Source organism: Halichondria panicea, chromosome 16, assembly GCF_963675165.1.
Source record: "Halichondria panicea chromosome 16, odHalPani1.1, whole genome shotgun sequence".
Classification (NCBI taxonomy): domain Eukaryota; kingdom Metazoa; phylum Porifera; class Demospongiae; order Suberitida; family Halichondriidae; genus Halichondria; species Halichondria panicea.
In genome coordinates this window covers 835,239-851,021 of record NC_087392.1, presented here as the reverse complement: position 1 = coordinate 851,021, position 15,783 = coordinate 835,239, and the positions used below count along the sequence as shown (strand labels likewise).

The window sequence follows — 15,783 nt, the reverse complement described above, 5'->3', positions numbered from 1 at the left end:
GGGAGAGAACTTCTCTCCCTCCCACGCTTACAATGAGAACCGGCTGGAATTCGAGACTAGCCAACAAAAGACATTTCACAAAGAACATTACGTTTGCCAATAATTAATGAATTCAGTGGCAACCCAAAACATGTATATACAAAAAACGTGATAATAAATAGTTCACTCTGTTGAATATTGAGTAACGGAAACCAATTGTGATTTGCTAGCCTTAACGTCTCTTCTAGGCCTATGAGTTCTGAGTTCTTGTGAGCTTTGCAGAGTCTCTGTAGATTCAGATTTGACAGAGGGAGAGGTAGACACCAAAGACACACTGCCGTAGGAGGAAGGAGAAATGGGCGTGTCTGCTGGGTCCCATGGAACTCTACTCTGGGCAAGAGGGGAGGACTCGGCCGTGGGTGGGTATGTGCCTGTTGAAGAGTTCCTTTGACGATACTTCTTCTTTCTAATGGGGGGAAGAGCTTCAGCAGTCGTTGTCTCGATTGTACTACTCTCTAACAGTTCTCTCAATATGAAGCGTTTGCGTCTGACTGGTCGTGATAAGTCCAATTCTTTAGGAGGAGGTTGTGGAGCAGGTGGTTTGGAGTTCCTTACAAATGATGCTGTGACATCTTTGTCCTTTTTGGAAGCTTTTGGCTGTCGTATGTTGTATATGAACACTCCAGTTACGATTAGGAAGAATGCCACAACGTAGAAGAAAGAGAACTGTACGTGTGTGTGTGTGAGTGTGTGTGTGTGTGTGTGTGTGTGTGTGTGTGCGTGTGTGCGTGTGTGCGTGTGTGTGTGTGTGTGTGTGTGTGTGTGTGTGCGTGTGTGCGCGTGCGCGCGTGTGTGTGTGTGTGTGTGTGTGTGTGTGTGTGTGTGTACATACATAGTGTACAGGTTTGTGTTGGAGATTTAGCTCACCACAAAGTGGAAGAGATAGAGGCCAAAGAAGAGAGTATAGATGTCAGCTGTTAAGAGAGAGAGGTTGACCACCACTGCACTGGAGAACTTCATCACATGAGGCATCACAGAGTAGAAGGTGAACATACACACACCAAAACCAAAGAACAACAAACCTGTACAATGAAAGTGAAACACACTTGATATGATTAGGATTCTTACCAACATCATAGCTCCAGTCAATTTTGGCCAATGATTCCCTCTCAAGAATAACTCTACATGTATGTAATAATAATAATAGCAGGGGGGACAATACTTGTGTCATGTATACAATGCATACAGTAGAATTGTTTACACAAAAGGCAATTAAATCATTCGTGAGCACACGCAGAGAGAGGGAGAGTGCTTACAATTGAATGGCAGAGACAACACTTCCTGTCATACCAATGAGTCCGAGGAACTCGGTTATGGAGTGGTTCTTGACTAGAAACTCCTGAGCCACATTACTGATGGCATACAGAGCTGATCCACCCAGGCATAGCAGATCTCCTAATAACGGATTGGACCCTGAGATTGGAACACATAGCATAGCTCACAAAAGGATTAACCTTAAAAGGTATGCTTCTTTGTAACGCCCTTGGTAACATCGACAAAAGGATTACCCTTTTCTTTGTAACGCCCTTGGTAACATTGTTGACTCTAGCCCGTATTATCAACTACAAGAGAGAGTGTGTCTACCTACACAAGGGAATGCAATGCAATATCACACAATCACTAAATAAACACACACACACACACACACGCACACGCGCACGTACACGCACACGCACACGCACACACACACACACACACGCACACACGCACACACACACCTGTTTGACTGCCTGAGCCTACCAGAGTGGCCAGTACGAGACAGACAATACCAATGAGAGCCAGACTCACTCCCATGAGGTTGATGAGTTTGTAGCGGACCCGCAGGAAGAAGAAAGAGAGTACCATCACACAAGCTATCGTGAAGCTGTCCAACAGCTGCACACAGAAAACATGGCAGGAACTCATTGTAGAGATTAGACTGTTAAAGTAACTAGTGATGGATACTATTGCATAATGAGTGGCAGTAGATCTTGGGGAAACGAAAAACAAACAACTGTTGACACCAAATGAATGAACAGAATTCATTACTTTCAGTTACAACTACAAGTAGATCTACTTCATATACAAACTCAAAGACAACAACCCTACCTGTATGGTGGTCAAGTTGGTGTACTCATATGCCCGCACTATCATGTAGTTGGCCTCCACATCAATCACTCCCAGGATAATATATTTCCACCAGTTTCTCCGTAGCACTTGCACAAAGTCTTTCCTCACTGCTAGGGAGACCCCAAACACAGTTGTTAGGAGGACATAGTTTATGAATGACTGGGTGGTGGGTACGTGTATGCCGTGGGTGCTCTGTAGCAGCTGGCTGGTCACCCCCGTTCCACACAGCATGAGGGAGAGGACTTGACCCAGGACCAGGGACATGACCAGACGAAACTTGCTGTGTGTGTGTGTGTGTGTGTGTGTGTGTGTGTGTGTGTGTGTGTGTGTGTGTGGGGAGTGAGGGATCGTTATAGGTATCTAGATCACTGTCTTATAATTATTACAATGCTGCTTTAATAATTAATTATACTCTTTTAGTAGCTGTATAAAGAGGAACTCATTGCTCAATGATCTAGTCACATTGCTACAAACTTGAGGACCATCTATGGCAAATACGGTAGTGTAGATGATTCGGGGGGGGGGGGGGGGGGAGACAGTTTACGGCAGAGTATTCTGCCTCGTCCCAGTGCAGCAGATCTACTTACTCATTTTGACCCAGAGTCTTAAGGAAGGCCCTTGCATGAATACAGCTGCTATTCTGGCCACTCTCATTTGAAGTGTCCTGAATCAAAGCAGGCTGTCCATGCTGTCCCCTCTCCTCGGCCTGTCCAGGCTCCATTGGGTATAGACTAGACGTAGGAGTGCTCCAGTTCAGTGCTCTGGAGTGCTAGTGCTCCTCACTGCATGGCATGCTCTGAACTCCACCCAGCCCTGCCTCCAATCAAAGGTTGTTGGGCGTTGCAATTAACTACGGCCAGCTATTACCTCATGTAGATATATCCGTCTCCTTACGTTGGACTGCGTTGTTGTATCTGTGGAGTGATTTGGAAGCTAGGTAGGGCTGCACCTACAGTACTTCATGAGTTAATGGTGAGTTGGACATTGTTATATCTTGCATATGCATCGAATAAATTAAGTAACTTTTGTGCTGTGTAGACTTTATGTGTCCAGCCCATTCAAGTTCACTGGTGAAATGAGGCTGTTTGGGAGGAGGAAATGGCTTCCTATCATGTTCTGCACTGTCGTATCGATAATAGTAGTCGTTGTGCTTGTGATAAGAAGCATGCCGCCAACTATAAAACACCAAAGTAAGGCTTAATTACAAATATCAATCATCAAAATTCCTACGAGTATTAACAATAATGTCATGTTACTGTACAGTTTTACCTAGAGGTGGCTGGTTGAAGTGTCCTGGCTGCCATAATCCTGACTCCTTGCCAATGTCTGAGCTTGACTCCAACCTGTTGCTCATTCTTGTCCATTCTTCGGTCAATAGAAAGGACAGAAGAGATGCCATCAGATCAACATGGCTGGCTGACTACCAGGTGTCAGCAAAGAGCTCTCCTGTCCACTACAGGTGAGTGCCTTCCTAAGTATACAGTTTCATAGGCTAGATGCTGGGCTTTAATTAGTATAATAGGCAATTGCTGTACTATGTATAGCGGTCCCCTTTAGCAGACCTACAGTGGCTGTAATAAAGAGATGGCCTGTTAACACAGGTTGCAACACATACAAACATACGATGTATGCTATGGAGTCCTGGCTGTATTAGAGTGACCACAATAGTTTATTGTCTGCTCATCTTTACTATAATTATGCACTTCTTGGTATCCACAGTTTTGTCCTTGGTGGTTTTAATCTCTCATCTGAATGTTCGGAGCAGTTGCAAGAAGAATCAACAAGACATAACAATGACATAATGATTATTCCGTCCAATCCAGATAATTATCATGACCTAACTCAGCGGACGATCGAGAGTTTTCAAACGGCCGTAAAACAATTTGATTTTTCGTATGTACTGAAATGTGATGAAGACACTTACGTTGATGTGCCAAGACTTGCATCCAAGCTACAGCGTAGAAGGAAAAATCCCCTCAAAAAGGAAGTCCCCCTCTATTGGGGAGAAATGTTAACATGGAAGATATTCAGCGGTGGCCTCCATGGAGAGAAGCATTTTGCTGTCTGTGAGCGATACCTACCGTATGCACTGGGCGGAGGCTATGTTCTGTCGAGAGACTTAGTCGAATTGTTAGTTCAGAGTGCACCCTATCTACGTCACTATGTCGCTGAGGATGTGTCGGTAGGGGCATGGCTGGCTCCTTTCAATTTTCAATACTTACACGATACAAGATTCGATACTGGTAGCGAAAGTCGTGGTTGTAAAGATCCGTACTTGGTGACTCACAAAATCAGCCCCAAGCAGATGTATTCATATCACAATGTATACAAGAAGGATGGAAGGTTCTGTTCACGCAGAAATAGAGACAAAGGCATAAGCGGTCATATCTATGATTGGACGGCAATACCATCTAAGTGTATTGATTACTCTGAACATTTGCCATGAATTTCAATTTTTTTATATATTTTGCTAATAAGAAAATTATACACATGTTAATAAAAAATTAAAAAGAAAGATCAACTACTATCTGAAAGAATGGCATGACATTCAAATGTTTCATGAAAAATGAGTAGCTAAGGAATGAGTGCATACCGCTAATGATAAAGCAATTAGGAGCTATCTCCTTCCTTTGCTCAATTAGATCTGCATCATGATACTGGAAATATTGCTCTATGTCACCTTCTCCTTGCAACCCAGGTAACCTGCACTGTAGCACAACCGTACTGGGGAATGTTACATTACTCCCATGTGCTACCAGGAACAAGGAACAGTGACGACTGTCCCATTTGTCATAGGATCGAGGAGATAGAATCACTTGATAGTGGGACTTTTCATTTGGTGCAACGAAATAGCTACTCTGTAGAACATTGGAGTCGTGGCTATGGATGTGGTTGTAAAAGAAACCATTGAGGTTTAGAGTCCATGCAAAATGTGAGCGATTGCCAATGTTATAAGAGACACATTCCTCCTCAGAATTCCCTCCCATGGACTGACTGGATACTGGCACTGTGAGCCTTTGCTGAGCCTTCAACTCTGCAAGAGTAGGAAGATTAAATACTATGTGCATTGGCCCAGGAATGTTCAAACCTGTTATTAGCTCCAATTGCTCAGCATTGTCTTGCTGCAGAGTCTATATAGAAGATACAAAATTGGGCTACATATAACACTTATTATAATGTACTTTTACTAAGCATTTACTAGGTGTTTGTATATATACACAAGTCCACTCTGATCTGACGTCTGTCAATTATTTCACAAACATGTACCTAATTATATAATTACACGCCTGTACTCTTGAGGAATTCACAAACCTGCACTAGATCTCTTAGTGAATCATTTTCAGCTATGAGACATTCATCATCAGTATTTGGTTTTTCAGCCTGCATTAAAAGAGCCACTATTCAGTAATACGACACAAAATAAATAAATAAAACACGTACCTGGGCAATTGATAGCTTCTCTTTAGAGCTGTTGCCGGACTCAAACACACACTGTTCCTGAATTGTCAGCTTTACGATGTCCTGAGAAGCCAGAAATACCGACTTAGATTGAGACTCAACAATAAGATAAGGTGCAATGGCAGCCGGGATGAGAAAAGTAAGACATACACACCCAGGCTTGGCGTTATGAAAGAAGAGTGTGTACTTCTCAAGCAAATATTCTTTGGTAAACGATTCCCAAAACTTTTCAACACATTGCATGGTATAGTCAGACCAAGGAAGGCCTTTTTCAAGCTTGGCTGTTAACTTAACAAAATCGGTCCTTTTATCAGTTTTATCATCACCAGGAGCTGTACTAGCCAAAGTGCTGAGCTTTATATTGATGTGAAAAGCCTGCACCTCTTTTTCGTACTGTTTCGTTCTTTCTTTTAATTTATCTGTTCCAAACGTCCATACAAGTGCATGTAGGAGGCCACAATTCTTCCAGTTCCAATACTCGTATTCACCAAGAAGAGCAAAGAGGGCTCTCAAGGATGGAGCATTTCGTACTTCTTCTCGGTGCTTGTCAAAAAAGATGATGTTTGTGTACTTGGCAGAGCAGGGAAAGTTTGAGACGACTAAGCAGACATCCTCAACATCAGTCTTGAGAGTTTCAAGTGCTTGTAGAATGTGTAAAACCAGTTGTGCGAAGAGTTCCTTTATATGTTGAGTATTAAGTTTCAAGGCTTTCTCTTTGATTACACCTATACACATGAAAGATGATATGCACTTGTAAAACTAGACTCTACATACATGCAACTGTACCATTACTGTCAGCACATTCTTCTGGCTCACTGATCCGTGGGCGTTTTGAAAAGCACTCGTCAATTTCCTCTGTAAACATGAATGTATGGGACGTAGACTCTAATTAGCTGAAAACCCCCAGCAGCCAAATTAATGTTGCACAGACAGTTATAAGTACCGTTGGTGGTAGTGTTGATAAACTTTGCCTCAATGTTTCCAGCCAACACATTCTGCTCCATTTTTCTCAGTGCACGAACAATGTCCGACCAAGAAGCTTCAGGCATTGTATTGAGCCAAGTGTCTAGCATGTCAAGAAGATGTCGTTTTGGATCTGAGTGCATCAGCTCGATTCTCTTAAGTTGTGGTAGCTCCAGATTCAAATGCACACCGAGAGTCATCCATTCTGTAATTTCTTGGACCTCAGAGAAAACTTCTCCAATTATCATTTTCATTTTAGTGTTGTCTATAAATTATAGTTTGTTATAAACTATATAATTATAATGATGACATGCCAAACTCTAGCTAACTAGACCCACCTTCCATAGTTCCTGCATGTATAGCTAGTTCTTGGAGACAATTTTCAGAGGACTATAAACACTAGATCAGCATCTAGTATCATCTATACTTGGTAGAGAAACTCCCAGAGAAATCCCCTTTTCATGTCTAGCCCCACCCCCACTTTTGCACAGATTTCATCTCATCTCATTGTTGCAAAGCAGCTAAAGACACACATTACATGCATGCATGTTAAAAAACAAAAGGTCCATTGAATCACAATGACATGTTGACACCAATGCTAACAACACTTTCTTTTAGAATCAGAGTCTCTTTCCTTGGTGACATTGCCTTGAAAAGATACAGTTCCATTGTAGTGACCATCTCCATAGGGAGGCCTCCTTCCAGTGTTCGTTGTGGGATCACCTTTTTTCACACCATCCCAGCCATCTTGCACAGTAATGTAGCCATCGTGAACCATCTGAAAAATCCTCTTGGCTATTCTGTAGAAACACTCATCGACATATCGACCCGTCTTTGCTGATGTTTCAATGTACTCCATATCATGATCTCGAGCATATTGTTCCCCTTCTTCTTTTGAGACTTCACGAGACTTCTCTTGATCACACTTATTGCCTACGAGCAGGAACACAGGTTTGTGAGGCTCAGCATTCCTCAAGGCATCTTCCAACCAGATGTCGAGCTTGGAGAACGAGTCACGGCTTGTTATATCATACACAAGCAGCCCTCCAACTGCGTTTCGATAGTACGCTTTCACAATGGCTCGGAATCGGTCTTGTCCAGCAGTGTCCCACAGCTGTAGCTTGATAGGGAACCCATTCACCTCCACCACCTTGGCATGGAAGTCCACACCTACTGTGAGACTAATGTCTGCAAAATATTCGCCCTCCTTAAACTGCCTGAGGAGGCTGGACTTGCCCACTGTGCTCTCTCCTATCAAGATGAGTCTGAACTGGTACAGATATCCAATCTCAGCCATTGCTAGGAAAAATCAACAGAGCAGCATTGAGCTGACTTTTGCAAAGGGTCGCTATAGAAGGCGGTCACCTGATAAAGTGGGCGTGACGCCACAGTGTTAGGGGGAGAAGAAAAACTTAGTCCCCCGATAATTGGGGAAGGTCTTTGGTAAGAAAAAGAGTCCGCGTGTTTTTTGCTGTCTGATAAAGGCTGTAGTTTGTCTCCAGAAGGTACTTTAGTCTCTATTGTGAAGTGTCTGAGATATCCAAGCAAATGTTAGCTACACTGAGAATGACCAGTGATTTCAACCAGAGCCACTTCAACGGTGACGCCTGTTTTGAAGATGGGGATGAGCAAGACATAGAAGAAGAAGATACTACACTGTACTATTTTGGAGGCCTCTTCAGAAGAGACGAGGCAGAGAGAGCCACATTCTTTGAGAAGTTTAAGAAAGCATGCTTGTGCTGGATAAGTAAAAGAGATGACCCCTCTGCAGTCAACTTGCTACAAGCCCATCTCCCTACTGTGCTCAGATTATCTGTGACTGCACCCTTCAGAGATATCAGAGAGAATGCAGCTGGAATACTACAAGAACTGAAGGTAAGTCTGGAACTATAACTAACTGTTGTGCTGCATGGTTTCATTCCTATGAGAATGGGTGCACTTCAGATTTCACACCAACTGGAGTTGTTAGGGCATTTTTGTTCCATAGTTACGGTCTTATTGCATCAGTTTTTTGGAATTCTACTTTTATGCATCAATGTCACCCTCCACAGAAACTAGGGTATAATGTTCCAACGCCGCTCTTTGTGGGACCATCTTCATTCATCCCTCAAACTGAGGTGAGAATATTCACATTCTTTGCTGGCATCCATGGCCTGATTGACTGAACATTGTTCATTGTTTACACAATGAATATCAGCAGCCGAGAATTGCCATGTTTAGTATTTCTTACAGCAATGAATGCACTATTTGCTCAAGTTAGTCCTGCATTCTAGTTCTTTCCTTGTAATTATTAATGGTGTGTACATGTACTTTGTATGGTACACTATTAAACCTCTCTGTTATGTCCTCAGACGATAATCTACGGTAATGAAGAATGGACTTATCAATCAGCACTGGTAAGTTGACCACCACACAGCCCACCCTTTGTTAAACAACAATAAAGCAATTGACCACAAGGTCAAGCATACTGTGAACATTGCCACTTCCATGTGTAGTCTAGCCATATCTAGAAGGTATGTCTCTTGAATTTGATACATTGTATTAGGAGAGCTGTGACATTTGATATGAGGGCTGTTATTACAAGGATTAGGCGCAGGTATTCGTGTGCATACCTACACAATTGTGGTTAATTGCGTGTGGTTGACCTGCTCATCCATCCCTGCAGTGTAAAGTACAATCAATATACGAGGAGACATTCCTCCACGATGGACGCCTCTCGAATATTGTCCAACTCCTGGGCTTCCACCCCTCCTACTTAATGAGATTCACCAAAACCCACGACTTCCTCATGGACGGGAACGGGCCCCTGTCCCTCGACGTTCGCAATTACATCGCAATACTGGTAATTCAGCGAGGTTGTGTCATGCATTGCTAGGCTGTATTGAACACTTTATAATGGATGTGTTGTGTACTCTACTTGTATTTATTTTCTGTTTCAATAGCTGTTTAGTAGATTGTTGAACATCTGCGCCCACTCACACTGTGTGTTCTAGAACAAGATGTCTTGGCCTGTTTGAATAGCCCTTGTTGGATCAGACTAGTTCACTAGATTCCAGGGCTGTGTCCTATCGAATTCTTTGCCAATTATATCCTTTTTTGTATGTTTTACTTCAGGGAAGTATAGATGACTGCAAAGTTCCCTGTGTGTACGTACAACTGTGATTTGTCAGTATGACACCGACTTACATCAGTGTACACAAAGATAGTGTTTGGATTGCTTTTAGGCTTTTAGTGCTATACTAGAATGGTTTGCATGGTTTTCATGTCATTTGACTTGTACATAGTTCTGCTGTTCATTGCTGTTGCTATGCTCCCTACAGGCAGCAAGTCGGCACAAGTGCTCTTATTTGGTGAGTGGAGTAGCCATACATGTACATTCCTGAAAGTGGTTGATTATTAAGAGAAACTACATTATATACACGTAACAGTTGAGTGCTGTTGATCTTAGTTAGTTTATCATACATGTAATTATCCCCTGAAATTTACTTGACTGTATAACCGTATGCTATACTGATAGGACCATTGTGATATGATACATCAACTAGAGCTGCCATTGATATTGAATTTGTAATTCCATCACTTGGGTTTCATTTTTGCATTTAGGTGTATTCTGAAGCCCCTTAGTGAGTCAAGGTCATACATGTGTTTCCTGTCATGTGTATACAAACCTCTCACACACCCCCAACACTCCCCCACCTAATGTAGGCTATTCATGCCCTGGAATGTCCTGTGTACCTTAATATGGGCTTAGAATTATTAGAACTGTCTGAATAGGGCTAGCCAACCTTTCATAGCCTGAATACACTACACGGTGTTGCACAATGTTGTTCCAGGCTTTGAATATGACTTTGGCAGTATAAATTGCTTCGGGGACAACACTGTGGGCAACCCCCCAGGAATAGCCCTGACTGTCAAAAATGAGGCCCTGCCACTGCCTAACCTGTTGGGCCAATAAGAACTTATTTTTATGTTCTCTCTTGTTTTGCCTGTTAGGTGACAATGCACGAGAAGGAGTTCCTAAAACACGACGGTGATCCTCTGTGGCTCAAGGGGCTCCAATACTTAACACCCAAGATGAAGAGCCTGCTCAACCTCAACAAGTTGCTGGCCCATCAGGCCTGGTTCGTCAAACCCGAGACTGTCAAGGTAAGCAGGCTAAGATAGTACCCTCTAATAATGCTAATTATATAGTTTTTTTACCAGTATACTTATACTTATAATCACATAAATTGTCACACACAGAACCTGGTATCGGGTGCAGACAGTTGGTCAGTGTCAGAGCTGGTCCATGCCGTGGCCATCATGGCTCACGTTCACGCGTTGGCTGGATTTGCCCTCGGATGTGGAATCAATCCTGAGATAGACACAGATTTTGGGCATACAGACGGACTGAAAAACGGCCCGATGGATATCACAGACTACTGTACAAACCCTGCACTGGGCCGGGGGGGCAGACAAACGTCTGACTCGGATGTGACAGACTCCGGTCCCATCTCTCCAATGGCGCGATCACCCACCCACCCCAGTGTCCTGCAGTCTAGAATACACCACTTCATTGAATGTGAGTGGAGTACTCGTTTGCATTCTCTGAATATACTAGTTTGTTTATCTCCTGCCAAAGCTGCACTTTGCTTTTGTTTTATAATTTCCTGTAGCTTACATGTACAGTGAGATATGCTGTCCACATTGATCGTTTCATATTCTTTAATTAACAACACCAGCCTCAAACCCGAAGATGTCAGATCAAGTTCTGAATGGAGCGTCAAAGAATCTTGAAGACACCCTGACTGACTGTGACCACCAAAAGATGACTGATAGTCTGATGCAAAAGCTACAGCAGGTAAAGAACGAGAGCTCCAGCGACGAAGAGTCCCAGGAGCACAAGAATCTCATGTTTGAGGATGCAGCTTCATCAGCAGGACGTGAGTATCTCTGTATACAAACACATAGTGTCATGTGTTGCAAGTTATGGTATTTACTACAAATCATACCTGGACTTGCATGCTTTTGTGTTTTGTTTTGTCTGTGTGAAGCCAACGTACTTTATGGATACTTTTAAAGTGTGTGCATCATATTCTTTACCCTAAATGTTTCCCCCTCCTCCAGTGGACATGAAGCGACCCAAGATGGCAGTACCCACTCCAGTCAGTCTTGCACACTACCTGGATGACCCAGACTATGAGCACGAGGAGTTTGTCCACGCCTCTGCTGTAACACTCAGGGCAAGGGTGAGCTAACTCTCTGTGTACATGCAGACGCATTACTGCATGTAAAATGTAATTGTGTACAACAATTTGTGGACATGATCTATTTATTTTGTGTCTGAGTGGTTTGAGTGGTTTGAGAGGTGTGTTTCTGTACCTACATGTAGGTCAGGGTTTGTAGGTCAATTTTAGCAGTGTGTAATTGCATTTAACTGCTGTTGAAATTGGTAGTCCAGAAGGGTCCAGCATTTTATGGGGTAAAAGTTTAATTTCATGTGGTCTGGACAGTTGTCTGAGGTTCACCTCCCCCTCCTGGCATTTATTGTATATCACCCCATCAGCTGATTTTGATGGGTTGATACTGGAATGTGTGTAGTAGGGGCTCAAATGTTCTTAATTGGGCCACTTCATAGGGCGTGTCTGGACGCTGTTATTACAATTATACATTGTACTTGTCCATGCAGGATTACTCATGGGAGGATCATGGCTTCCCATTCCTGACTCGAGTCTACCCTGACCTGGGCCCCCTCCTAGAGGAAAGGTTCAAGGAAGCTTGTCACATGACCTACAGAAGGTGGGGGGCTCTATGGCTTAGTGCTTAGTGGCGTAAATTTCTTCTGTTGATTCGTCTCCCAATTCCTTGCGTCCTGAGCTATTACCTTCACACACACACACACACATCTATAGAGTGGCAGACAAGAAAGATGTTGACACTGAGCCTTTCAGACTCTCCATCTGGTACTACATCCACAGCATAAAGGGAATCAGACACGATGACTACAACTACAGAAGAGTGAGCCCCTATATTAATACACACTTCCTTGTGTGATACTGGGATGTACAGCTTCAGTTTAAGTGAAAACCAGCACTTAGTGCTTGTATCTGTAGTGGCATTGTCATACTCGGGGTCCAATGAGGCATAAGTCTAGTGCTGTGTATTCTGGCTCTTATGTGAATGATCCCGTACCCCCTAAACTGTTGACTTCCTATGTACTTGTTTGACCACAGGTGAATCAAATGTTGGACATACCGTTTAAGACGTACGTTAGAATGGTATCTTGCTTTCCCGAGAAAGCCACTCGGTTTGACTTTGATAACTCAATGAGAGGACTCGATAATTCAGAAAAGGTAAACACTTAGTTTATGTGAAAAAACTACCCACCCTAGTTAGTGTTGTTTCTATGAAACACGACTCCTGTTTTATGTGCTGGTATAATCATTACACCCACACACACATCAAACCCACACACACATCACACCCACACACACACATCACACCCACACACACACAAACTTACAGGTTCATGTGAACATTTTGATATTGGAGGCGAGACTCCAAGCAGAACTCATTTACGGACTTAGAGCGATAATGACATGTATGAAATAGCTGCAATGGTTGTTTCTCTCGTGTTGTGTCGTGGTCAGTCATGTATATGTGTCTGTTAGTTTGGCAAGTCTATCAAGTGATCGGAGCAATTCAATATAAGGAGCAATTCAATATAACTTATAGACTTTATGTCATAGTGAGCCTATAATTTTTTAGCATTGAAATGTCATCATCACATTGCTGTCAACTAAACATATTATTATTATTCATGCACTTCTAATTATTGCGAAAAAATCCTCCATAATAATTTATTAAAGCAGTCAACAGTTGCATTAAAAATAACAATATTTACCGTAATTAGTTAAGCTGTCGATAGTCGAATGAATGATCTTTACCAAAAAAGAAATTATTGCGAACAATCCCAATTAAAGCAGTTGAATAGTAAATATTCGATATTTATCGTAATTAATTTTTTATCAACAGTCGAATGAATGATCTTTACCAAAAAGAAAATGTTATGAAACGAAATAATCCATGAATTTACAAGGTTCATATAATTATAATTATGATGATACACACAACATCAACGTTTGTTCTTCTCTCTCCTTGAGTACACATCGCTGTCACCATGCCTACTGGACCTCATGTCATCACGCTCTCTTCGAACAGTCAGCTTTCTTGATGAACGGTCCAATCTCTTTCGTGAACGATGCTCTTGTCTCCTGGGAAGGGGCGAGTGTCTGTTGGGTCTGTCAGACAGCTCCAGGGGGGTGGGTCGGGAGTTATGCTCTCTTGGTTGATGAGTGACCTTTCTTGGATCTTGTGGGGTTTTGTGCTTCTCGTTAGTTTCATGGTCCATTGCAGAGTCTCGTTCTGTTATCTCCTCTGGATCATCAATCTCCCCATCTTCCAGCTCTTCTTCTTCACTATCACTAGGAGTCTTTGGGTTCTCAAGTTCATCAGTGTTGGTTTCTTTGCAAACAGTGCTTTCAATCTCATCACAGTGTGTGTTGTTTTCATCTTCAATTCTTTGATCATATGCAGTGTTAGCAGTGTCAGTAGCTAGTTTATTCTCATCAACAGGGGCAGACTGTACAACAACATCAGTATCGAAACCTCCATTTTGGTTTGTCTTAGTGTCTTGACTTTCAGCGCTATCACTCGTGACAGACTCAACTTCATTGTTAGTACGAATTTGCTCATTATCTTCACTGGGTGATGGACAGGACAGCTCAGCACTACTTGTGTACGGTTCATCAAATTCAAGCTCCAGTAGTTCATCTTCAATTAGCTCTCCATATGAGGGGGTGGAAGAACACGAACCCTGCTCCCTCTCAACGGTGGGGGATATGTCATTGGGGGTGTGGTCTGCTTTAGGAGTTTGCTCCAGCCTAGAACGCTTCCGTTTGAGTATCTTACGTAGATCCCCTCCATCACATGACTGTGGAGGAGATGGAGAACGTTTTCTTCTTCTTCTTTCTAGCCTTGCATCATCTCGGTTTTCTTTTTGGTGATGTGAATAGCGTTGCCTTGTCTCGTGTCGTCCATAATCACGATGAATATCTCTAGATCTGCTTCTAGTCAGTTTTTGGGGGGCAGGAGATGTGCCTCTAGGTCTGCCTTCACGCGTAGGCATCATGTCCTTGTGTCGTTTTGTCTCGTTGTGTTCTCTTGAAGTTAGCAATCTTTTCCTTCTTTGTCGATCAGTCGCGTGAGGTGTGTTTTCGTCAGCTCTTGTAGTAGATGTTGTGACATGATTAGGGACATGTCTCCTGGTTCTTGTTGTTGGCAATCCTCCTCTTTTGTCAATATTGTCATCACTCTTTTCTTCGTTATTTTTTGGTCGACAGATCTTTTCACTCGTAGGACGTATTTCACTTCTTATTTCATCTCTACGAATTCTCTGCGATATTTCCGGATTTTTTACTACTTCAGTTTGTACATGTTCTAATTGTTGGTGAGCGTCATTGTTAAGTTCGAATTTTCTCGATTGTGATATAGGGGAATCCGAGTTCCTCTCCAGCCATTTGACCCTGCACAGAGGAGGAGGCAGTTAACAACAGAGTATTGTAGACTAGTGTCCATAGCCTAGCTTACCGTTTCATGAGTCTCTCGATTAAGCTCTCCTTTCTCTCCAGCTCCTGTTGGGCCGTCTTGTAGAGGCAAGAGATGTTCTTCTTTAGGGCAGTGTTCTGCGCAGTTAGCTGTGAGGACTAACGTACAACAGAATGATATCATTTTTTGTATATTTATAATTAGCGTGGCTACAACAGCCAATAGGATCAAGGAGTGTTGGATTTTAATAGTGGCAGTCTACGACTTACAAATATAATGTTACAACGTAACCATGTGAGATGCTATTTTACATACAATTTCCTTGAGCTTCAATATTTCAGCAGAAGACACATCCACTGGGTGATCATCATCATCGTCGTTCTCCTGGAGAAAGATCACAAGTTGTCAATCTAGCTATGAGCATCTGGTAAACTTTACCTCCTCACTGTCTTTCTGTGCACCTAGAACCACTGGCAAGAAGATGTCCTCGTAGAGATCAACCTCTTCCATTGTCAATGTCAGAGTGTAAGTACGTTTATGCAGTGGCAACTTCCCGCTGCTCATGTACTGTGAACCTAGCTAGATTGGCGTGGCCTGTTGGACAGGCTACGCCCATCTAACTGCGTT

At 42.7% G+C, this 15,783-nt stretch overlaps 5 protein-coding genes across 6 annotated transcripts; 2 read left to right on the top strand and 3 right to left on the bottom strand.

Annotated features, from left to right (window-relative positions):
- Nucleotides 1–69: 69 nt before the first annotated feature.
- Nucleotides 70–2,971, bottom strand: LOC135350139 (solute carrier family 35 member F2-like). 2 transcript variants are annotated; one of them, XM_064548865.1, is made up of 7 exons: nucleotides 2,736–2,971; nucleotides 2,128–2,428; nucleotides 1,758–1,914; nucleotides 1,296–1,452; nucleotides 1,108–1,160; nucleotides 907–1,061; nucleotides 70–705 (listed from the first exon to the last, which is right to left on the bottom strand). In XM_064548865.1, the coding sequence occupies exons 1-7, from the start codon at nucleotides 2,867–2,869 to the stop codon at nucleotides 163–165; spliced, it is 1,500 nt and encodes a 499-aa protein (XP_064404935.1). In that variant the 5' UTR covers nucleotides 2,870–2,971; the 3' UTR covers nucleotides 70–162. The 2 variants fall into 2 exon arrangements, with proteins under 2 accessions (XP_064404935.1, XP_064404936.1); XM_064548866.1 differs by having other exon boundaries at nucleotides 1,296–1,434.
- Nucleotides 2,959–4,673, top strand: LOC135350155 (beta-1,3-galactosyltransferase 6-like). The gene is made up of 4 exons (XM_064548886.1): nucleotides 2,959–3,120; nucleotides 3,187–3,338; nucleotides 3,412–3,607; nucleotides 3,868–4,673. Exons 2-4 carry the CDS (start codon nucleotides 3,224–3,226, stop codon nucleotides 4,592–4,594), a joined length of 1,038 nt encoding a protein of 345 aa, XP_064404956.1. The 5' UTR covers nucleotides 2,959–3,120; nucleotides 3,187–3,223; the 3' UTR covers nucleotides 4,595–4,673.
- On the bottom strand, nucleotides 4,653–7,943 carry LOC135349784 (uncharacterized). The gene is made up of 8 exons (XM_064548394.1): nucleotides 7,170–7,943; nucleotides 6,998–7,050; nucleotides 6,551–6,835; nucleotides 6,394–6,462; nucleotides 5,590–6,332; nucleotides 5,461–5,529; nucleotides 5,237–5,279; nucleotides 4,653–5,182 (listed from the first exon to the last, which is right to left on the bottom strand). The coding sequence occupies exons 1-8, from the start codon at nucleotides 7,865–7,867 to the stop codon at nucleotides 4,653–4,655; spliced, it is 2,490 nt and encodes an 829-aa protein (XP_064404464.1). The 5' UTR covers nucleotides 7,868–7,943.
- Nucleotides 7,944–7,983: 40 nt separating this feature from the next.
- Nucleotides 7,984–13,427, top strand: LOC135350125 (sestrin-1-like). Its single transcript, XM_064548843.1, has 13 exons — nucleotides 7,984–8,445; nucleotides 8,622–8,687; nucleotides 8,922–8,966; nucleotides 9,236–9,412; nucleotides 9,891–9,920; nucleotides 10,564–10,716; nucleotides 10,813–11,131; nucleotides 11,292–11,492; nucleotides 11,677–11,798; nucleotides 12,239–12,348; nucleotides 12,462–12,567; nucleotides 12,783–12,902; nucleotides 13,075–13,427. The coding sequence occupies exons 1-13, from the start codon at nucleotides 8,119–8,121 to the stop codon at nucleotides 13,159–13,161; spliced, it is 1,863 nt and encodes a 620-aa protein (XP_064404913.1). The 5' UTR covers nucleotides 7,984–8,118; the 3' UTR covers nucleotides 13,162–13,427.
- A 139-nt stretch (nucleotides 13,428–13,566) lies between these two features.
- On the bottom strand, nucleotides 13,567–15,755 carry LOC135350131 (splicing regulatory glutamine/lysine-rich protein 1-like). Its single transcript, XM_064548848.1, has 4 exons — nucleotides 15,595–15,755; nucleotides 15,472–15,540; nucleotides 15,199–15,314; nucleotides 13,567–15,134 (listed from the first exon to the last, which is right to left on the bottom strand). Exons 1-4 carry the CDS (start codon nucleotides 15,718–15,720, stop codon nucleotides 13,685–13,687), a joined length of 1,761 nt encoding a protein of 586 aa, XP_064404918.1. The 5' UTR covers nucleotides 15,721–15,755; the 3' UTR covers nucleotides 13,567–13,684.
- Between the last annotated feature and the right edge of the window lie 28 nt (nucleotides 15,756–15,783).